Source organism: Zonotrichia albicollis, chromosome 5 (genome assembly GCF_047830755.1).
Source record: "Zonotrichia albicollis isolate bZonAlb1 chromosome 5, bZonAlb1.hap1, whole genome shotgun sequence".
Lineage (NCBI taxonomy): Eukaryota > Metazoa > Chordata > Aves > Passeriformes > Passerellidae > Zonotrichia > Zonotrichia albicollis.
The window spans coordinates 52,951,743-52,974,984 of NC_133823.1; the positions used below are offsets into that span (position 1 = coordinate 52,951,743).

General features: G+C 39.8%; 1 protein-coding gene across 2 annotated transcripts in view; it reads right to left on the minus strand.

Annotated features, from left to right (window-relative positions):
* Positions 1 to 2,105: 2,105 nt before the first annotated feature.
* Positions 2,106 to 23,242, minus strand: part of EVC (EvC ciliary complex subunit 1) — a 49,529-nt gene continuing 28,392 nt past the window's right edge. Inside the window, exons 12-21 of one of the 2 annotated variants that reach the window (XM_005485746.4) lie at positions 20,629 to 20,841; positions 13,480 to 13,589; positions 12,672 to 12,882; positions 9,471 to 9,677; positions 8,559 to 8,703; positions 7,569 to 7,671; positions 5,717 to 5,843; positions 5,372 to 5,465; positions 4,091 to 4,202; positions 2,106 to 3,072 (exon numbers count right to left, since the gene is read on the minus strand). In XM_005485746.4, coding sequence (XP_005485803.3) covers positions 2,991 to 3,072; positions 4,091 to 4,202; positions 5,372 to 5,465; positions 5,717 to 5,843; positions 7,569 to 7,671; positions 8,559 to 8,703; positions 9,471 to 9,677; positions 12,672 to 12,882; positions 13,480 to 13,589; positions 20,629 to 20,841 — 1,404 coding nt within the window. In that variant the 3' untranslated portion in view covers positions 2,106 to 2,990. Of the gene's footprint in view, positions 3,073 to 4,090; positions 4,203 to 5,371; positions 5,466 to 5,716; positions 5,844 to 6,785; positions 6,877 to 7,568; positions 7,672 to 8,558; positions 8,704 to 9,470; positions 9,678 to 12,671; positions 12,883 to 13,479; positions 13,590 to 20,628; positions 20,842 to 23,242 lie in introns of those variants that run through there. The other variant, XM_074541749.1, reaches the window with a different exon arrangement.

A 23,242-nucleotide genomic window follows, 5' to 3' on the forward strand; every position in this document is an offset into this window, starting at 1 on the left:
AATCCTGCCATTAATGCCTTCCTGGAGCCAGGAAATGCACAGCTTAATGCACAATGGCAGAGTGCTGATCTAGTCCTCTTGGCACCAGCTATTTCTTGCCATTTAGACCTAGCATGGTTCTCAAAGACCTCCTCACATGGCAACAGCCTTACAGACCCAAGGGAACAATTCACTAGTTTGCTATGATTTCATCTTCTTGACATAAACATTTGTCAAAAGAAAACTCTTTGGGGTAAAAAATATCTACAGACATATTCATCTATCAGTGTATCTAAATATACAATGGCACTAATAACACTGTAGGTGTTACATTTTTTAAAACTAAATATTAAAAATATCTCAAATCTGCATAATTAAAACATCATTCTTGAATAACAGTGATTTAATTCAAGTTGTATCTTAATCCTGCATAATTGTCAAGGAGCTCCACACACAAAAAAAAGTGTGTTTTTATTTCAGGCTCAATAGAACACTGGATTTTGTATTTTTTATATTCTGGGTCAGGAAGTGTCCATGAATTCAGTGCTTACATCTGAGTTTTCACCTCCCTTAAAATATCAGGGATGTCTGAGTGCACCATGCTCTGTTCCTTATTACCCTCCCTCTGACTACTAAGCTACCAATCCTTGTTCATCTATTCTTGGAGAAAAAATAAATCTCACTCATCTAAACAAACCAACTTTAGGATCATTGTTGTGATGAACTTTCCACAAACTTTCCAGATACATTTCAGTGATGGCAGTAACGCTGTTGGGAGAGGGGTATATGGGAGATGGAATAATGTTACCCTCCATGTTTAAAAATAGGAGGGAAAAGGCATGACATTTCTCCTAAATTTCTGCAGTGTTTTTGCTATGTACCTGTAAAGCATGATCAAACCTTCCAGAATAAAGAGAGGGTTCTCTATAGATTTACCCTATAAACTGACTGTTTTGAGCTGTGACTGGTGCCTAGGTATCCCATTTTCCCCTAGTCCGAGTCTATCATTCTCTAACTTAACATAAAAGTTCAACAATATTTACTACAAAGCATCTGCTCTGAGTTTTGTTTGGCATTTTCTGCACTTGTTTCTTGGTCCAATTAAACCCTTCTTGTCCAAAATCTGCCTCACTGACAGACAGTGATGGTGAGTGTCACACTGTGCCCATCTGCACATAACATTGAACTTGGGGTATCCACCTGGAGACTCAATGAGACTGAAGTCACGAACAGGGACAGGACCAGTGGGTGTTTGGACAGGGGATTGCCAATGTGACTGTGGGAGAGAAGAAAGGTCTGCAGAAATTCCCTCCCAGGAGAGCCAGACAGAAGATTGGGAGGTGCCTGCACCTGGACCTGGAGGGACTGGCAAGGATGGCACCGAGCACAGGGACATCCCAGGGGGCTGACGGGGATGGCACCGAGCACAGGGACCCTCCCTGGTCCCTCCCGGAGCTCCCTGCCCGCCGGCTCCACCTGCGCGGGGCTGTGAGCACCGCGGGCTGCCCGGGAGAGGGCACTGCTGCCCCGCTTTTGGGACAATCCCGTTCCTAATTCAGAGAAAAAGCCACTTCCAGCCGGGCTGGCCAAAGCACAGCACAGGGTAGATCGCACCTGGGTAACCAGGAACCCTCTCCAGTGATTCTGCTGCACCCTGAGAGTGGCAGGAGCTCTGCTGCCCTGAGGGGTTTGAGCATCATCTGCTCTAATGGTAACAGCTCCCTGTGCCCTGTGTACAGAGAGCACTCAGAGTGAAACATGTGCAATTCTATACTGTTGATTCTGTTACCAAAATAAAAAACCCGCCAAAAAAAACCTCCCCCCCCCCCCAAAAAAAAAAACCCACCCAAAAAAAATACCAACCAAAAAAGAACAAGCAGCAACTAAAATGTTAAAATCCAGACTGTGGGGGCAGAGAGATACCATAGAGCTGAAGTGCTGAAATACCTGAATCAAATGCTTGAAAGGGTACAATTTGGAAGTTTTTTTTACAGCTGAGATGAAAACGAACCATGTAACACACGTGTGTAACTGGCGTGGTGAACTCATTTGTACAGCAGCACTTTTGTCTGAGGCAAACTGATGTAGGACTTTCCATCTTCCACCAAAGGACAACCTTTTCATTAGCAAAATATATGTTTATTGTTGAAATGGCAGAATACTCCCACTTCATGAAAGCTGTAGGATTGCTTAAATGGGGCAATTTATTACACAACACAGGTGCTCTGTACAGCCAGTAAGAATTAACTGCTTTGCATAACAAGAATTTCCCATAGGAAATGTAATGAGCATAACAAAGTACATTGGAAACAAAAGGGTGCACTTAAGGAAGAAGACTAGAAACTGAAGCATAAAAAGTAAAAGAGTTAACCAGCTTTCTCTCATTTCCTTTAAAAGTAACAATCTGAATTCTTAGACAAAGGCAGAGAAGTAGGTATATAAACATCTTTGTACAAATTTTAAAAAGCATACATAGGACTGGAAGCACAAAAATATAACACAAGAGAGACCAAATGTCATCTTTTGATCTCTCAGTACCATCTGAAGCCTGTTTACATATTCTCTACATTTTTATCTCCTTTCCTTAAGTCAAAGTACTGTGTACCACATCTCAGGCTCAAAAGTAAACAGTACATCACTCTTGTGATGAAACCTTACTGAGACACACTGACCTGGGCCCAGTGTGCACCTGCTCTCCTACAGGTGCACAATCCTCAGGTTTATTCCAAATCTAACACTCTCTCCCCAGCACATTACCCAAGCAGTCTCAAAGAGCTTGTATTAAAGACTTCCTTGTTCCCCCTTAGAAAAACCAAGAGGGAATGTTTTATTAACAGCTAAAGGAAGTTGGGATTGATTCTTGGTCTGCAGCTAAAAAAGACTTATGAGTTATTATTGATTTTCTTCGTTGTTCCTCAGCAAAGCAGCTCAGTAAGTACCTAGAGCTGCTGAGATTCCCCAGAAGGATGCCTTGGTACACTGTGTTCAGACAGCTCAGACAAAAGTTTTTACTACCTGCTGCCTTTCTCTTTTAACATCTTTGAGTTTTTCCTTGGCTCAGTCTCCTCTTCATGTGAACTCTGTGGCATCTCTCTGAAAGAATAAGTAAGAAAAAGAAAACAAAATTGCAGACAGTTTTTAAAACACTCTACTTCTCTCCTAAAGTAAATTAATTTTGATAAAAGAAAGGCTCTTGCTATATAACTTCTGCAGTCACTGGTTTCAGTGCCTCTGTTGGGGCTGCCAACACAAAGTTGCAAACCCATAAAGGTTCCTTTGTTGGGTCCCTGCTCCCTGCACACGCATCCCTGGTTAGCTGTGGGAAAGGAGTGTGTGAAAAGGGCTGATGCCATCAAGGAAAGCAGCCATCTCCTGAAGTCAGTCCCAGGCTGAGGTCACTCAGGGGATAAATACTTTTCCCCAAAGGCCTGTGGCTCCTGAGAACCAACTGTTTGCTCTGCCTGTCAGCAGCATTTTCTCTGCTCAATATATCAAGCGGCAGCAACCAGCTGGCTGGTTTGATCTGCCCGTGCTAATCAGCTGGCACCTTTCAGGTTTGCAGCCACTTCTCCTCCAGTCAGCAGCCCAGCACAAGCCAACTGAAACATCTATCAAGAAAATCATTGTTAGAGCTGCTACCCTCATCAGCCAAAGACTGGAGCTTGCCTTTGTTCCTGGAATAAAGGTGGAAGTTGAAAGCCTAAATACCACAGACCATATTTTGGTTGCTACATTTCAGCCTAGTTCCATTGAATTCACTTGTCTCTGCTGATTTATGCTGTCTGTGACTAAGGTTTAAATAAAACTAAATAAAGGAAATTTGGAAACAGTATTTCTCATTTCTCTACCTTTGATCAAAGCTATTTATAAAATACATAGCTGTACAGACAGGCAAATACAGATTAATTTCCTAAGTTTGAAAAAGATTATGAGGTAAAAAAGCTTAAGTACATGTGGAAAGTAAATATTAAGGAAGCTCAGCCAATGCAGGCATTGTTTTGAGTTTGATTGACATACCTCCTTAAAAAGTAGGTTTTGCAGTTTTTGTATTAAAAAAGTATTCTTTTATAAATAGCTTTTCACATACCATTATTTTTAGTCTGTAACATACCTGCATAACCCAGAAGTTATTCCATAGGGTTCTTGAATATTTTCAGGAGAATCATCTTTTTCTGCTGGTTCAGGTGACTGAAAGGTCTGTCTTTTGGAATTTGCTTTTACACCTGAATTGCCAAATGCAGTAGATTTAAAAAAAAAAAAAAAAGAAAGAAAAAAAAAAGAATCAAAATAGTAGAGCTTGTTTGGTTTTGATTAACCTGAAGCAAAAAGTTACACTCTAACTTTTCATCCATACCTATTATTATTCCAAGGAAATCACTTCACTTTACATTAGCCCAGCATACAGCTTTTTTACCACTGGTTAGTTCTCACACAGCAGACTGTGAACTGCCACATTTGCAGAACACTGAAGTGAATTTTCATGCGGTGCAACAGTTGAAAGCTCTATCATATATTTTCTTAGCAAGTAACTGAAAATGGCTTTTTATTACCACCAAGTAGAAGAAAAGCCAGTTCATATTTTTGAGTGATTTGAATCAGAACATGATGTTAAAAATTCACTGCTTTGAGGGCCCTGACTGTGCAGTCACAGTGCCTACCAAGGCAAACAATTCTGCACACCTGAGAAACAACAGCTGGGGAGAAAGACTTCAAAAGTGTGCAGGGAGTGACCTGCTTTTCCCTTTCAGGCACCCATCCTGCCTTTCAGCATCCTTCAAATGCAACGCCATATGTTTCATTCTGATAATGACAGAAAGATTGCACGGCTCAAAGGATGGCACTTGTACACTGCATCTGAAATGTGGACTAGGAAACATGACTGCTATTCTGAAAACTTGTCCCTAAGTATCTCTTGAAGAATGAATTAGTATCATTTGTCAAAACTACAGTAAATTCATCAAAATAGATCAAGCTTCCTGATTTTGAGTACATGTGTGGGAGGCAATTCTTCCATTCTTCCAGGACAATGAAAGCTGGATGATTCAACTCTGCTGTTCTGCCATGGATTTAGCAATCGAGGTGAACAGAGTTGTTTCTAAAGGACATGACAAAGACACGAAAAATGTTTTGGTTTCAGCAGGGCAAGGCCTCACCTGAGTGGACACAAGGTAATCTACAGGTTAAAGGCTGCTCTGAAGTGAGGAAAGGTGATACTTGTTTGTGGCTGTGCTGCTGGAGAACTGGGTGACCTTGAAAGGTTCCATTACTTTTCTACATCCCAATTAGGGAAATGGCACTGATGAAAAATCTCTCCTGAAACTCCAATGTGTTATACTGCAAAATCTGAGGAATTAAGATGGGATTTTTCTGAACAATTCAGGATAGTACCAACCTGCTGGCTTGCTCCTTTTGGAAGGCTTCTTCTTCACAGTCAGTGGAACTCGGGTCAGCACAGCCAACTCCCTCACAAAGTCCTGCTCTGCTTCCTGCATGCAAGGACAGAGCAGCAATCACTCAACACAACACAGCTCAGTTCTGTGTTATTTTATTACATGTGGCACAACAAAACAGGCACATCACTGCAGAAACACAGGAAACAATATGGGAAACAATTAGGGAAGTGTTCCTACAAGACAGAGATGAATCTCAGCCCTCATTCCAACTAGGGTAGCAAAGAGACCCCTACAATCTGTCCCATGTTTCTCCATTGAATGCTTAGATCCCTGAAGCATTTTACCCTTAGCTGATTCTCCAGCTCAGCTCCCAGGTGGTGCAATCCCAGCAGCTTCTGTTTCAGACACTCCAGACGAATTTGCTGCCGCAGTTCAAACTGAGCCAAAATCTTGTTCTGCTGGAGCACTATCCTGGTCAGAGAAATGTAAATGTAGAGATGTTGTTCAGTGCAAGGGAGGAATAAAATCCTGTCTAAGTCTATTTAGAATCTTTCTAAGATTAGTTTTACTGTCTGCTTGCCAAAGGGTCTGTTCAAAGATCAGGTGTGAGAACAAGGAATTAAGAATTAGGCATTTCATCCAGGCCTCTTCAGTACTGAGCCATCATCAGAACCAGACTGAGCCATCAACATGGTAATTCACAACTTGGGAATTGAAAGCATTAAATGCTGTATTCTTCACTTGTTTTACATTCTGGTTAAAGATTATTATTATTATTACAGTACAACCTGAATGGCTGCAACTTGGCTGCATCTGTATGTCTCTTGTTTTCTTGCCTGATCTACCTTAAAGCAATGCTGCCAATCACCCATCAAATTCCTCAAGGAAGGAGGTGACGCAAATCCTTTCTGACATTTACACTTAATGAAGTTGCTACTGTAATGCTCACTGCTTACAGAGGTTACCTGCAACATTTGCTTTTTGAACTCACACTCCTAACCTCGCACCAAGGGCAAAAAGAAATAAAACAATAAAACAATGTCGAGTTTATAGGAATTGGACAAATTAATGTAAACTTTACATTTAATTTACAAAGCACTAGACCATAAAAGAAATCATAATGGCAATAGAAAATGGGTTTGATTACTGATTATTATGGCATCAGCTTAGCTGCTGCATAGCTACATTCTTCAATCCCACATTTCTGCTTCTGGGAAGGCAAATTTTACTGCATTTTGTTTAAAAATACTAGAATAGATTACAGGAGAAAAAACAAATGAGAAAAGAGCTGGAAAGTGAATTTGTATGTCACAATAAATGATAAATTTGATAATGAATAACTAACAGATCTTTTATGAAATCCTTTATTACATAAATCCATTTCTTTACTAACTCAAACAGGGATAAAAAAGTGGGCAATGATATCTTTCAGTTTAGAAGAAACAGAATGTCTGGAAAAAGATTTACCTCTTTACAATGCCAAAATTGAAGCTGTTGTATTTTGCTGAATAATAAGGCAAGAGTAAAGACATAAAATGATTACAAAAATGTATAATATACATGACAAGCCACAGACCTTTTTATGACAACTTATGCCTTTTTATATGCAGTGCTTTTTGTCTGGACTTAATTTTCATTTAATCAGTAATTAATTAAATATGATTTTTATTTAACTAACATTTGAGAGATTCTACTCTAAATTTAATGCAAGTAATCTTGATTTTCCAAGGCATTCAATGAAGCCTTCTTTCCACTTTGAGTATTTTTTGGGCTTCAAGCATTTTCTCCTCATTATGGTATATGTTTTCTCCACAGCAAACTAACAAACACTTTTGATGTTCAAAGTAAAAAGGCTGGAATGTAATGAATTACATTCAGCACTGGTTCCCATCCCACATTTATGTTAAATTTCTTTTAAAATTTGGCATATGTTTTGGCATTGTATTTCATTCTCTCTTTTCAAACTGCCTAAGTATAGTTCTCCAATCTGTAACTAATGACCATCAAAATGTTTATTTAATAAGAAAGTAACTCCCTGAGATCAAACGGCAGACATCATTTGGCAATAGGTATTTCTTTTCCATCAAAGAGAACTACAAAATGCAAACTCAAGACATTTATTCAGCTAGACATTCATGTAGATCTGCAATCACTCACGAAGTTTAAATAGACAGCAGTGCTGCTGCCTGGTCTAACCTTTGGTGGACTGTGGATGACACATTTAGGAGGCCTTTGGTGTGTTTTTCTTTCAATGCCAGTTCATTCTCTTTATTCTTCAGTCTGATCCTTTCATTTCCTTCTGTTGAAACAATGTTTTTGAAAAATTTTCTGCTCAAATTAAAAACTCTGCATTGTGACAACCTTCATCACAAATTAATAATGATTCTAGGTAGCCTTTCCAAAGTTACTGCTCCTTAGGGATATCAAGTACTTCTTACACACTCTGCCACTGTGATCTGCTGCAAAGAGAATACTTTGTGCATCATTTAGCTGAGATAGGAATGTCATGGAATTCCTCTTTACCTACTTCTCCCACTAGGCTAACTGATTAACATGGAATTCGAAGCAGAAATTTTCTAAAAAGACCTTGATGCCTTAAGCAAGGACTGTATTACCTAAACAAAAAATGCATTATAAAGAAAACCCTCCACTCAGATGTGACATTCCCGGGTATGCCCAGCTTCACAAAATGTTCCCAGCTGACAGGAAAATACTCTGGTTACTTTTGCAAATGCTCACACTCTGTAACTGAGTGCTTATTTGCTGACCAGGCTCCTGACTCTGCCCCTGCACTCCTGCCTGGCAGCAAGGCTTGGGCACATCTGACAGACAAGACCTTGCACCACTCTATTTAAATTAAACAGGAGGGAGATGGATGGGTTTGTAACAGATCAGGGTACAAAACCTTTATCTGGGGAGTGTCCAACCTTTTCTGAACACAGAGACACTGAGAGGCCCCTTTCCTTCCATCTGCACCACCAGGGAGCAGTTACTGAATGTACTCAGGGCTGGGCTGGCTGTGAGAGGGGAGGTACTCCCCACCTTTCCTCCTGTGACTCTGCCTGGCAGACTAAATTCAGATTTACTAGGCCAAGGGATGTCAGAAGAAGCAAAATCCTCTAATCTTACACTAAGCACAATTACTGGGAAGCAAAACTGTCTCAAAGTTATCAGTACCATACGAACCTTGTAAGGATTTCAGATGTTGAAGCTTTTTTCCTTCATACTCTTCTGTGATTTTTCCTAATTGCTGGTAGTAGTTTTGCACCAGTCTGCTGATATTATTGCTGGTCCCATATACACTTTCAACAGCAGATTCCACCAGTCTCTCCTGTATCACACAGTACAAGTCACAATTAATTTCCAAGCCCAAAAGTGTTTTGAACTGTTTAAAGAAACCCCATACCTAATTTGGTATGTGCACACAAATTGTGAATTTAAAATGTCACTTTAAAAATGGGGCAGACTGAGATACTGAGAACCATGCAACATTTCAACATGAAAAATTGCAGCAAAACCTTCCTAATTTGCCTCATCTCCGTCTGGGAAGTGGTCATTCCCCTATCTACTCAATCTCTACAGCCCATTTTAACAGTCAAGCCAACTGCCAGCAAAGCAAGCAAATCTATGTGTAGTTCTGCTGTGACCTTCCATTACAAAGAAAATCCAAATATTTACTTTGGAAAAAATTATTCACCTATGATGTAAATTTTAATTTTAATGTTATTTATTTATCTTTGAATCAATATTAAGCTGGTAGAATGCAAACTATTAATTAGTCACAAACTCTTTATCAATCAATAATAATCTCAATATTGTTTCTTATTTTTGTTATTCTCTGCCATCAAGAGCTATGACCATTTTTTTCCTGTTCCAGTGTTTGACTTAAAACCTGTTTTGGCTGCTGTAGCAAATACTGTACTACTACATAGACTAGCCTGCAAATACTTTGCAAATTATGCTCAATTTTAAACACAGGTCCTAAGGATCTTTTGCTGATACTTCCAGGCATAGATTAATGCATACATTAAATTGCTTTCCATCTGTATAAGGTAGCCCTTGTTTTGTTTGGAAAATTGCTATTGACCATTTCCATACCTTGAAGTTCTGTTCATGATCTGAACTCTTTTTTTCAGCTTCCCCTCGGGCATACTGCAGCAGAGTCTGCCCAATCACCTGCTCCATGTGCTGCTGAAGAAACTGAAGAGCTTCCTGGATTTCTGTGACTAGCTGCTGGTGGAATTCTAAATTGATTTCTTCTGTTTCTTCCTCAAGCTTCTCCTCCTCTTCACGGATGTGGGACTCCTGGTAATCAGACAAGAGAGCACTGCCATTTAAATATGTTAACAATTGTAGTCAGCTTCACTTTGAAATAAAGTCCTGAACCCATTCAGAATGTTACAGTTTTAGTAATTATAATAACATAATTTACAGAGGAAATTTGTACAGTCATTTAACACATCTGCCATTGCAACAGAACCATAGCCTCTGTCATGATACATACAGCTGTGGTATTTGCTGGGTTCCCAGGATGAAGGAGGAAGTGAGAATCTGACTTCATGTTCTTAGAAGGCTAATTTATTGATATATGATATGATATGATGCTATACTAAAACCATACTAAAGAATAGAGAAAGGATCTTACAGAAGGCATAACAAGATATTAATTAAAAACTTGTGACTAACTCCTCAGAGTCTGACACAGGTGGATGGTGATTGGTCATTAAGTAAAAACAATTCACATGTTGGCTAAATAATCTCCAAAGCACATTACAAAGCAGCAAACACAGGAGAAGCAAAGGAGATAATATTGTTTTCATTTTTCTCTGAGGCTTCCCAGCTTCCCAAGAGAAAAATCCTGGGCAAAGTGATTTTTCAGAAAATATGGCACTGAGTTATATTCCAGAAAATATATCCTGAGTCCAGTAAGGGACAATTGTGGATGCCTTGACAAACTGCACAGGGGGAAGGCAAGGACAGTTATGTACCAGGAATGCTTGCACAGCCTGCGTGGTCTACCTGAGGAAAACTTGGTTTGCTGGTATTTGGGAGTACCAATACCCTTGGGAGTACCAATGGCCCTTGGGACAGGTCACAAAGGTGGGTAATAACACTTGAAAACCATTTGCACAACATCCTCTGCTGGTGAGTTCTAAAGCTTCTCCACATATTTCTTCATTTGGAACCTGCCATCTGGTAACTTTGCTAGGTGCTCTCTTCTTTCATTAGAAACATGAAAAATGGTTCTCTATTCACATATTTGATGCCAGTTTTAAAACCTATGATATTCCAGAAGCCACCTACGTTTTAGGCTGAAGAGTTCAAGTCCTTTGAGGTCTTTGGACCATCCTTGCCTCCATTTTTGTGCATGAAAAGTGCCCACTTTTCATCTAAGCTCTCTTTAGTGAACAGTAGTATCTGCTTACCAGCATGGTCTGTTCTGTCATCCTTAAGTGAAGTACTCTGCCATAGATGGCCTAATATTCTGTTGCTGATGTCTTTCTTATATTTATACATTCAGTTAAGGCTAAATAACTTGAAAATATTCTGGAAGATGTGACAGTACCTACTTGATGCCTTCTTGGAAATAAGAAATGCAAGTAGAAAAGCAACATTCATCTGCAGAAATATTCTTATTAATGCTTATTAATACTCTTATTAATGTTCTGACATGTTATATTTAGAGCTAAGGCTTATATTATTGAGGTTTCTCAGAAAGTTGGAATGTCATTAAAAACTGTTTCTCATTTTTTTAGAGACCCAATGTCCTGTGATTATGCCCAAGCTAGGATTCATTAGTTATTTTACATTCTACATGAAACCAATAGATAGACATGACATTGTCCACCAGTATAAAGCTGGCCCAAGCAAAATTTAAGTTTGGGTAAAACTACACAATATACCTAAAAATCTGGTTGAATGTCTGTAAATTAACCTCTTCCTGAACTCCTTGTTCTTGTTTTGCAGGATGTTTGTAACATGTTTTTTCTCTCTTGACTTTTCCCAATTCCTATGCTCTACTTTTTCAGCAGCAAGAATCTAGCAAGTTTATTTTTAGGCACTTCCTTGTGAGATGGGTTTTAGCTGGAATTTGAAAGAGGCTGTAATGGAGAGATGCCATAGGAACACTAATACTGAGGACATTTCATTTTCGTTAGGGAAGGCAGTGATTGCATCAATTAACATCTCCATGTGAGCTAAGTGAGAGGGAGTAACGGAAAACAAGAGGAATGCAGTGATATACATTTGTATTTTATTATTTTATATTTTATTTCTTCTGAAAGTTAATGAGTTTCTCAGATTTTCAAACTTAAAAGAAACTGCTTCAATTGATATTTTTCAATTATGAAAACAGCAGGACACAGTTTTTCCTTATTCCTCTTCCATGTGGAGATTGAGGGTTTGTATGATGCAAATCAAAATTAGAGGGGCACAGAATTTTACCTCTCAGCTAATTACACAGCAACAGCATGGAGCACAGAGCTGCAAAGTGTTTGATGGGTTCAAGCCATATGTGCAGCAGCAGTGGGCTGGGCAGAGCTATCACTGACACCTGCTGGGAGGGTTGTCTGAAGCTGAAATATGAAATGTGGTATTGCTCTACATAAATATCCAATGCATGTAATTAAATAACCAACAACACTTAATAGATCAACACTAAAAACCAGTCACAAACAGATGTAAAAGTGACCTATGGGAACATCATGTCTAAAAATCCCTTAAACTTTCTTTTGCCTTCATGACCTACAGTAGCCAGACAATTTGGGAGGATTGGGAATGGATGCTGATCTTATTATGGACAGAGAGAGAAAAAAATTATGAAAAATTATGACAGTATAGAAGAACTTGATTTGTGTGGTAGGAGTAAGAATTTCTCCTAATGCTCCAGTAAAAACTTCTCAAGTGCATATTATGATTCCCAGCAGAATTAGTAGGAGGCTCTCTTACCCTGAAGCAGTAGCTTTGCAGAAGTCCTTTATACATGCTGGCATCCTTGCCTTCATGCATTAGTATTTTCATATAAAAAAATTGTTATACAAATTTGCTAGGCCACTCAATAAAGTACAAGGGATTAAAATGTCTGCCCAAACTACAACAGGCATACTCAGGGATGTCCTATACCAGCAACGTGCACATTTTTGACAGAGAATATTTTTCTTTCTCATTGGAGCTTGAATGTTTTTGTTGTTGGTTTGTTGTTTTTTTTTTTGTAGTTTAGGTCTGCAGTGGCCACTTCTAATGCCAAATATCACAGCATGTGAGACCTCTGGAGATAACCCACCTGGACACTGTACCTACCACTGCCTTCTGTAGCTGCCACTGGTCCTCATCTTGGCACAGAGAGGATCCCTTCTGCAGGGTGTGCTGCTCTCTCAGCTCCTGGAGCGAGCTCTTCTTTCTGGCCAGCCGCATGCGCGCCAGGGCTGCCAGCCCAGCTCTCCGCAAGCTGAACCTGCTCAGCACCGAGCACAGCAGAAGGTGGTGCTTTTGCAAGATGTAGCTAACAGACCTGTAAAAAGGACCATTAAAAAATCCATCAGTGAAGCTGCCTGCACACCTGTGTTCAGCAAAGTCATTCCCTAAAGGTGGAAGAGTTATTCTTCACTCTGTGAAATGTCTTTTTGTACAAAGCATGCCTTGGAAAGCTGCTCAGGTGTAGAAAATGGGTACGGTGTTACACTTCTAGTTCTGTCACACTGAAGTTAAATTAAAATGAAAACAGAAATAAAATAGCTAAATAGCCATCTACATGTTGCTGGAATGAACACTTTATCTTGCAGAAAATGCAACTCCAGTGTGACACAGGGAGTGCAGAGAGAGGCTGGTTCAAGACTAGAAACCCCTCACAAACACAGCAGATACTCACAAAGCACACCAGTGACAAATCACATAAGACTATCTTTTCTAATTTCTAGGAGTCCTGATATGTCTACATTTTTAAATTTGCTTTTGATACCCTGACAAAAAAGCAAGACCAATTGGCTCTCTGTCTGAAGTGTTAATAATCTCTCAACGCTGCTTTCCACAATGTGATGTACACAAGTTTTTATCTGGGCATGCAGCAGGGAAGTTTTACCCCACTGCTCATGGATGAAACTGTGCTTACTCATCACTGAGGCATCCTAGCCTGCTCACGACACCTTGAATTATCTTCTCTTGTTTCTCAGACAGCTGCTTTTGCATCACAGCAGACAGAGCATATTCTGTTATCCAGAGCTAAAAGCAGAGAAAAGAATTACAAATATAAGACACTCTGATTTCAGCAGTTACTACATAAAGAAACAACTGAATATTTTGCTGGAAAAATCATCCTTTGCTTTCAAAAACAAACTCATTCTGGATTAAAATTATTCTACTATTTTTTTCCAATTATCAAAATCCTAAACAAAACTCAAATAAAATGAAAATAAAAGCTTTGTACTGGTTTGAATCAGCCCTGAACTGTGTTTCCACAAAAATTCTACAGATTTTTTGGTTTCAGTTACAGACGAACAAGAAAAAAATACCAATACAGCACAAAATACTGCATTGACTCTCACCAGCTGGTTTCAGCAGGCTTTTTATTTATTTTTTTCTTTTCACTAGTAGAGAATATAGTTTTTATTTTCACTGAAAAAAATACAGGTATCATCTTCCATCACACTTCTGTCACAGTAAACAGTGCTAATAATTGGAAATGGAGATTAAGTGATTAGACAAGTATATGGACTGCAAGTTTACAGCTCCTTCACAGTGATATTTAGATTGAAGAATTTAATCTTTAAATGAATTTTGATGAATTTGCCATTAGACTGTAAACTTTTGGAGACATGGAGTTAAGATTTAGTTTAGTATGTTGCCAGTATTTAAGTCATAAACTGAAATATTTGCAAGGCTCCAACTCTTACTGTAAGATGAAGAGTGTAATTTATGCTACTGACAGATGAATAAAAGTAGGTTACCTGCTGATGTATTCAGAGACCCAAATTAAATACAATACCCAGGATGTCTGACAATTTCACTTTGTGTTCCAGCATCATTCAGAACACGAGAGACTAAATTTTCAATTATGGCAGACAGGCAGGTTTCACTAGATCAGTATGTCCAGCAAAGGATTAGATGTTATCCTGGCTGCAGGAGGGGGTGAAGCTCAGTGCAGTGTGGGCACATCCAAGTTGATTCTATCCCACCCACATCATACACGTGGGAGTGGTTTTGGGGTGAAAATGAGCACACTCTTCAGAAGTGGGCACCATTTTGCCTCTCTCTAGAGAAGGAAGGTGTCAGCATCAGCCCCTGCAGATCCAGCCCCCACTGCACTCCTGCTCCCCCTCCTGTTTTTTCTGGAACGCAGCTCCAGCACTTAGTGCTGAAAGGACAGCGGCACCAGTGCTCATAACTACTGATATATACTTGAGTATTACACAAAATATCAGCAAATTGTACAATTATACATCAGGAACAGCTATTTCTGTAATTTTTTTTAACAGAGAGAGAGAGAGAGAGGCCAGTGGATCCTGATAATATTTTGTGTGTTTTCTGCATCTAAATATAACAACCATTTTACCTAGAAGTTCTGAGAGGTACTATTCAGTATAACAGCAAACAGCAGGGCTGAACTGACAGAGCCCGTGCAGACGCTGCCACGGGGGAAAGACTGGTGGGACTGAACCCTAGTCCAGTTGAGAGGAGCCCAACTGACAACAGCTGAGCTGAGGCTGGGCCAGCTGAGCTGAGCTGAGCAGAAAGGAGGTGGCAGAATGGTTGGAAAAGTGGAAGTGACCTGGCAGGACCAGCACAGTGAGGCAGGAGAAACAGCAGCACAGACACCTGTGCAGAAGTGAGCCCAGCAGAGCAGCAGCACAGCCTGACTCAGGGGATTTATTTGTCACTGGCTTCCACTGTTTCGGGCTGGGGGGTGTGGGAAATGTTAGCCGTGGGAGTTCCCTTGCCATCCTGCCTTTGTTCCTGCTGACCATGTAGGCAGTGAGTGGGAATGGTCTCCATATCACCTTTGTCTGGGAAACCAAGTGGACACAACCTATAGGGAGCATCTGCCATCTGTTTTTTCCCAGTAGTGAACTCCTTTTTGCTGGGTAAAACCCCTTCTCTTTTTGTACACCTTTGCTATTAATATTGCTGTTGTTATTGTGAATTTCTTACTCCATGGCTTTGTGCTTTCAGTAAAGTATTATCTCAACCCATACTCTCTGCTTTTGCCATTCCCTTAGTGAAACAGGCAGGGGAAGGGGAGTGGTTCATTTGCAGTTTAGTTTCCATCTGGTGCTAAAGCCAGCACAAATGTATAATTGCACAATTTTTTGTTAGTGTTAGAAATTAGGAGTGCTAATTGGGCATCTCTGCTGGATATGAGTTTTTTCATTGAGAGAGGCTTTCTCTGTGAGCACAGAATGAACTCCCCTGGGAAGTGCAGTGAACATCAGAAACTTTGTTTTGGCTTCAAAATAAAAATGTATTTCTTTCATGGCTAGTGCCTTCCCTGTGGAATACACAGTGACACAGCTAACTGACCTCTCTTCATGTAGAAAACCTTACCAAAACACATGTTCCTGAGCAGGATGCCTGACAAGGATGGGAGGGCAGGCAGTCAACAACAAGTGACAGATGGGAAGAGTGCAGCTGAGCATGAGAAGCACAGCCCCAAAGACTGCATGGCACTGGAGACCCACCAGGCTGCTCTTGGCAAGAGCCTCAGATGTACCTGTGTAGCCAGATCTCAACTGATCTGAGGCTAGGCGAGTCTGATAATCACAGAGCACAGCTGAGCACACTGTCTTCTCTGACTGCATGCTGCAAGCATCAAATTAAGGTCTATCAGGTCTTCAGGTATCATCATGACAGATGGCAAAGACTTGCTTGAAGTAATAATTGTTATCAGCATTTCCCTTTAGCAGCTCTGTGGATTTAGCTCCTAGGGTTTCATACCTCTCTGCACACACCTTGTAGATCCATCAAATTGTGTACTTTAATGTCTCTTTCAGCAGTTCAAAGAAAGCCTGAAAATGACCTTTTACTTTCCAGAAGTAATGTTATTTCCAGTGAGAGGCTGGCTGTGGTTCAGCTGTGGATTTCCATCATTTCTGGAGACCTGATTATTTACTGAGAAGTTGCTCTTGAAGGGCCAGTGAAACAGCATGAGGGTATATATCACCAAGAGACAGAATGCCTTCAGGAATTGATACTTGAATTGCAGTTGGAATGGTAAATGATATAATATTGCAGCTAAGAACTCAAAATATAGCAGCTTGTTTGTTATCAGTATATCCTATCTAAAAGTATATCCTATCACTGTCAATGATACAAATGCCAGTGCTTCTTGCAGTTGTTCTTTATTTCTGTTTATGGAGAAACAACCTAGTTCTGTAGTAGTGAGGAGTTCCTTATAAAGAATGAGTCACCTTTTCCATTAAGAGTGCATTTGAGGTAGTCCATATGCAGAATTTATCAAATTATTCTGCACCTCCCTGAGACCAGTGGGAAACTGAGAATACAGCAGATATTCCTCCAGTACACAGTTATTAAACTAAACAATAAAAGTACCTCAGTCATGTTAGTAAAAGAACAAGAGGAAAGGAGGGAGAGTCATGGCTCAGGCTCTCTGATCCCTGTATTCAACCAGTAAAACCAGTGACAAAAGCATGGTAAATGAGAGAGTAAAGCTCTAAGGAATGTCTGGCTTCTTGAAGTGTTATTCCAGTCACTATGAAAAAATTAACCAGAGAAAGTGATAAAATGCCCACCCTGTCAAAACTGGTAATCAAGGGCCAGTTCAACTTTCTGGGTAACAAGCAAGGATGTGGGAATGGATGGAAATCTCATCCCATTTTTATTCTGTAGGCTTTCAAATATTTTGCTTCTCAGTCATAAGTGCATTACAAGATCTTCTGAAGCACTGCTGAAGTTAAGTATTACTCTCTGGCAATAAAGGTGAGGAATATGCCTCTCCTTTCTGTTTTGACACCTTTAGAACAGATTATTCAGGGAAGGAAAGGAAAGTGATTTCCCTGTCTCAGCCTGTAGATGGGGTGCGATGCACACTGACTGCCAAGTGAGTCTCAGCCTGGTGCAGGAGGCTGCTCCCTGGAACTGCTCTCTACAGAAATCATGAATTAGGGACTATGTGGGAAAATGCTTAAAATTTATTTTCACTAGTCATTTACTCCCATTTGCCTCACTCATATCCTCAAGCCTAGAAGGCAAAGCTATATATGAAACTGAATTTTTTTCTTATCAGTTGTAAAAGTATTTCTTTTCACCCAAAGGACATCATATTCCAGACACGTATAAATGCTAGGAAAGATCATTTAAAAAAAGTGGTTCGAGTAAAAGGGAAAAATGTCCTTTAGAGACACTTTGAAAAGCACACATAAATTCCCTAGTGAAAAGTTTTCTGGTGTTAAGACTTCCCAGGCCTGTAAAGCAGGTAACTGTAACTCCCAGCACAGCACATTTATCAAGGGGCAAATGAAAGACATATCTCCTGCTGCAAAATGCCTGAAAACTTAAAAGGCCTGACAATATGACTGTGGATTTATGGATCTTTTGTCAAACCCAGAACTCTAACATCTATGGGCTCTCCCAAATGACATAATCATCTGGCACAAGTGTCCAATATCTCTTCTTAAGGTAGAAACCAAGTGTCCCTTTTTGTAGGATGCAAATGTCAGCTTATTGTTAAAATGTTCATGCTGCTGTTTTATAGTAGGAAAGGGACAAGAAATGCACATTTCATTTGAACACAATATAATGCATTATTATGTTTTTCAGACTCATGAAAATTTGCCAGCCTAGCTTTGGTGGAATAGTTATCTCCCTGCATGCTCTCTTTGGAGATAATGCAGATTTTTTTCCAGTTCAAATCCCTTCCAAAAAGCCACAAGCGTGAAGTTAAAAAAGGCACTTAGGCTCCTGCACAGAATATTGTCTTGAGGAATCCTAAGACGAATTTCTCACTATAAGAAACTCTTATCTCTTCTTGGAATTTATCCTGCAGAATCACTTGTCCTTAGGACAGCTCTGTCTGTCACTTTTTGTATTGAATTTTTGTATTGAATAAAGCCCAGCTGCAGTGCTGATGACTCAGAGACCAATGGGAGAGCTCTGTCACTGCTAAGTTAATTCCTCTATAGCTCTATATCTCAGTAATTACTGTTGATGATGTCAGCAAACCCTTTATTATTTTATTTTAATTTTTTTCCCAGCTAGGAAGTCATCTCTTTTACATTATGCATGCTAGGGTACACAAAGTGAGGGAAATTCAATTTAATAATTTAAACAAGCTGTGCTTGAGCATGACCAGAACACCTGAATTCACATACAATGAATCCACCACACAGTGCTGCCCAGAGACCTATTATCTAGCAGCTGAGCGCTGGAGATGAACTAATCCTTTAAATCCTTTGAGAACAATTCCCAGGGTATGGTTTTTCCACTCAACAGTGTGCCCAATGATAGCAACAGAGGAATGTACAAACAGCATTTTTGGACCAAAACATCAGACTTGAGATGTCTCCCCTCTGTGGGAAGTCTCTTGTTTGTTAAACACATCCCCTCCAGCCCTGAACCATGGCTGAGGTTCAATGGGACAGTGGAAGGCACACAGCAGAGGTGCCCTAATGTGCTTTCTGACATGGTATTTATTCACAAGTTGCACACCAAACCTCCTGCTTCTCTGTGTTTTTCTGTGACAGTGAATCCACCACATTGCTGAGGGCTCTGTGTGCTACAAGATGTGCTTGTGGTTCACCTACCAGGCCAAGCTGCCCAAGCCATGCACATACAAGGACAGGCAATTTGTGCACCCTGGATGAATGTGAAAATCAACAGCAAGGTTCAAACTTGACAAGTCAGGTATTCTAATCTAATCCTTGATTAAAAGGAGCAAAATAATTTTTTAAAAAATTGAGGTCAGGCATTGTTTCATTAATCACCGAAGGTACAGGTATGCCAAAATAAACAGTAAATGCCAACCAACAGTCCTGGAAAATACAAATTTAACTGAGCATGTGAGCAGACCCAGTGCTAGCATCAGTGGTTGGTCCCAAGCACCATTCAGTTTAGTTTGTTATATAGCCCTGTGACACCAATGCAGGTGTCAAAACAGGTCAGTTACAATAATGGAAAAATAAAAAGATTAGCAAGGTGCATGTTGCATAACTCCAGATTAAGGAAAATGTAAAAGAAAAAAAGAAAATGTCTCAATGTTTTCAATGAAAAATTTTACTTTTGTATCACCAAGGGTATTCTAAACCCACTGGTTAGCAAACAACCCTACCAGATTTAGTAGGGAGCCCACAGTTTCCTGAATCACAGTGTTTTACAGCAGAATCCTAAATGTGAGTGGGTGAAAAAGTTGAACACCTTAATGCAGTTTGCAATAATTAGGGCCTTGCTCAGTACCTCATTAACAATGTACTGGATTGTCTAGACACTGCAGAATGAGGGCAAGGGAAAGTGTGATTCTGCCAGTATTAAAGAAAACTGCCAACATTTTATTTAAGAACATCCAATTACTCTGTACATTGCAGCACACACTTAACATTTAGGAAAGGACACACTTTTGAATAGAGGAGGTCTTTCTTTGACTAAGCTGTGTTAGAAGCAGTGTTAACAGTGACACAGGACTGCATGAATAACCTGAAGGCATATTTGAGCCCCAGTCTGATGCTAAAGACACCTGTCTCACCCTACTCTTGTTTTCTCCTCTGGTGTCAATGCCCCCTATGTGGGCACACACAAAGAGCAGGAAAGCTGAATGTGTGTTTTTCCACCTTTGCAGAGAGAGTAAGTTTATAAAAGGACATATCATATGTTTCCAGTTATTACAGTATTAATACTTAAAAATAAGTAAGAAATCTTTATCATTGCAAGGCTTTCTTGCCTGTAAACTGTATTTATATGTACCCTCTCCAAACAGACCCGGTGAAGCTTTTTTTGAAGTGTTTCTGTAGATGCCAAGAGCTGAGGACATCAGAGAGCAGCCTTGCCAGAAAGTGTTTATGTGCTGACAAAGCTGTCAAACACTGTGGACAGATGTTCAGTAATTACTCTCTGACTCCTCTATGCAAGCCTACATGCACAGCATACATATTCACTCCATGCTACAGATAAGACTGCTCCTCCTCAGCCTAGAGTTGTGTCTGGACCAGGCTATATAATTATACACTAAACACTTCCACAGATAAGTATCTTGATCATTTTTTCCTGTATCCCATTTTTAAGACACTGAGATCTCAAAGCATAACATGGATCTTACTTCTTTTTCTTGCAGTAGCTGCTCCTGGAAAAGCTTCCAGTGTCTCTGGCGGTGATTCTCCCATTTCTCCAGCTGAGGGACCAAATTCTCCTGCCATTCCTCCTTCAGAAGCTCACATTCTTTTACAGAGAGGCTGGTCACCACAGGAAGGGTCTGAAGAAATAGCTCTGTCACCAACTCTGTTAAAGCATGGGAAGCCTTAGAGTACAGCTCCTAAGAGAGGCACAGAGAGGACAGAGAGAAACAGGTGACAAAGTAAACCCTCAGCCCTTTGGAGCTGTTCCCCTGCATGTTCCACAATTGATGCCGGTGAGGGAACCATGTGAATACACTGGTCTGGTGCCCAAATCCTAGAGCTAAAATCCAATGCCACTAAGGCTTGAGTTAAAAGGACCAGATTTTGTAAATGGAACAACAAAATGTTTTGGTTCAAGCTACACAAGGCATTTAAAATGCAACAGTGGCAAGACCACATGAGTCCCTGTGCCCTAACTGTTGCTTACATGTGACTGCAGCAGAAAACAATATCTTGTTTTACTATGGAGATGTGTTATAAAAATGCCTATTTTGAAAGTGGCTGTGGAAACAATCTGGTGTAGCACAACACCTCGTAGGCACATTTTCTCAGGTGCTGATACGAAATGAATGAAGAAAGAGGGAAGAGTTAAAAAGGATGGTATGGATTTAGCTAGACAAAAGTGACATTAGCCATGTCAGTAGTTGGTACTTCAATGTATGACACTCTTTAATGCTTGAAGAATAGAATTAGTCAAATTCATCCTGATGCAGAATAGTTTCAAGCCTAGGAAAACAAACATCTTCTGGTGGTTTTAATGAAACCAGTCCCACATGAATAGTTTTAAGTTGCTGAGACTGTTTCACTCACAAGAAGTGTTGAGGTGATTTAGTCAGATGGCATCCAAGCTAAAAACTCAGCTCTAGTTTCACTGTCAAATGCACAGTGGTGACAGGAGCTGTGCTGGCAAACTGGATGCCATTTGAGATCATTTCTGGGCAGGAGTGGGGACAGGTAGCTTTCCCAGCTGAAAAGGGAACAAAACCACACTGGAAAGTCACACAGGCACTGCAGTATTCCTGCAGGATGATGAGCTATTTCTCTGTGAACTCCTGATCTTACCACTCCAAGAAGCCTTACTGCCTAGCTGGGCTTGCTTTCATTGCAAACCAGTGTTAACCCTCTTGGAAACACAGATCTTTCTTTCTTTTCTTTAAAATACTGACCATGTTTTTAAAACTCTCTGAAGGCTGCCTGTTAAAAGAACAAGTCAGGTTTTCTAGATGCTGCCCTCTTTTAAATACAGGTTGAATTACAGTTTCTTAGATGATCAAAATACAGAACCTCTCAACAGAAACATAGGGACATTTACCTAGATGTGAAATATGCTTGTCTGCAGCTCACAGACAACAGAAGTTCTAGTGGAATTTTTTTCGGGGGAGGGCATATACTGCTATAATGTACTATTGTGTAAGAGCCCATTCCAACTGCTAGATATTGAATTATAAAATACAAAATACTAAAAAATAATAATAAAAAAGTGCAAGGACAAGAACTCAAGAAATAAAGACCAGAACTTAGGTTGAATATAAAATATAGTTCTGTGGCCCCATAATGGTACATTTGGGGTTCATGTAATGTTTTCACAGCACCTTTATCTGTTCCATGTTTAGCTTTATAAATATCCTTTGAACTGATTGATTTCTGAAAAATATTTTAATATTTCTAATTTATTGTAAAATATACAAGCTGTGCACTGAGTACTAAATAATTATTTTCCTCCTATGATCCCTCTAGGATGCTAATCACCATATTAATTAGCTGTTTCACAAACAATAAATAGCTTAACAGCTCCCTGCAGTAACCTCTTCTTATGGATAAAACTGAGGCACAATGCTAAAAAACATGTTCACTGCACCTTTGAAATGAGCTGTCTTTCCACTCTCTTACCTGTTTAAAGAAGGCAGGATTTTCAGAATCCAGCTCCCACTGGCTTTCTTTAATCTCAAAGTATTCTAAATTCTTGCAAATTGGACTACAGCTTTTTGAAAATGATTGCTGGATGTAAGTACGAGAATTACTAGTCAAAGACCCAACATAATATGTAACTTCTGATAATACTTTTCCCATTTCTAGTGATTGCTCACAATCTAGACATGACCATATCATTAGGGGAGCATTTGCTACACAGGTGTATCCTGTGCTGAAGGATTATTGCCCCTACTCCTAATTATTATATTACAAGTTCCTATTACAAAAAGAGGCATGATTTATACCATCTTAATAATCCGTGTAGTTGTAGGCCTGGCTTAATTTGCCAAAAGCAATGCCAAATTATTTGCTTGAATTCTCTCTTCTGCTGTTATTTTAAAATCCAAGACTCCAAGTTCTCAGGTTTAACATAAACTCAAAGATACTGCACTTCTAATCTAAATATCCCATACAACAGTTAAAGAATAATGGCTCTATCTTTGTAATCTCTCCTCTGAGCTTTACCAGCCTTTCAGGACATATTAATTCTCCTGCCTTTACTGAGTGTTCAGTGATATAAGAATTTCTATTGGGTCTGAAACAGTTCAGAAGGAGTCTAGAGGAGTC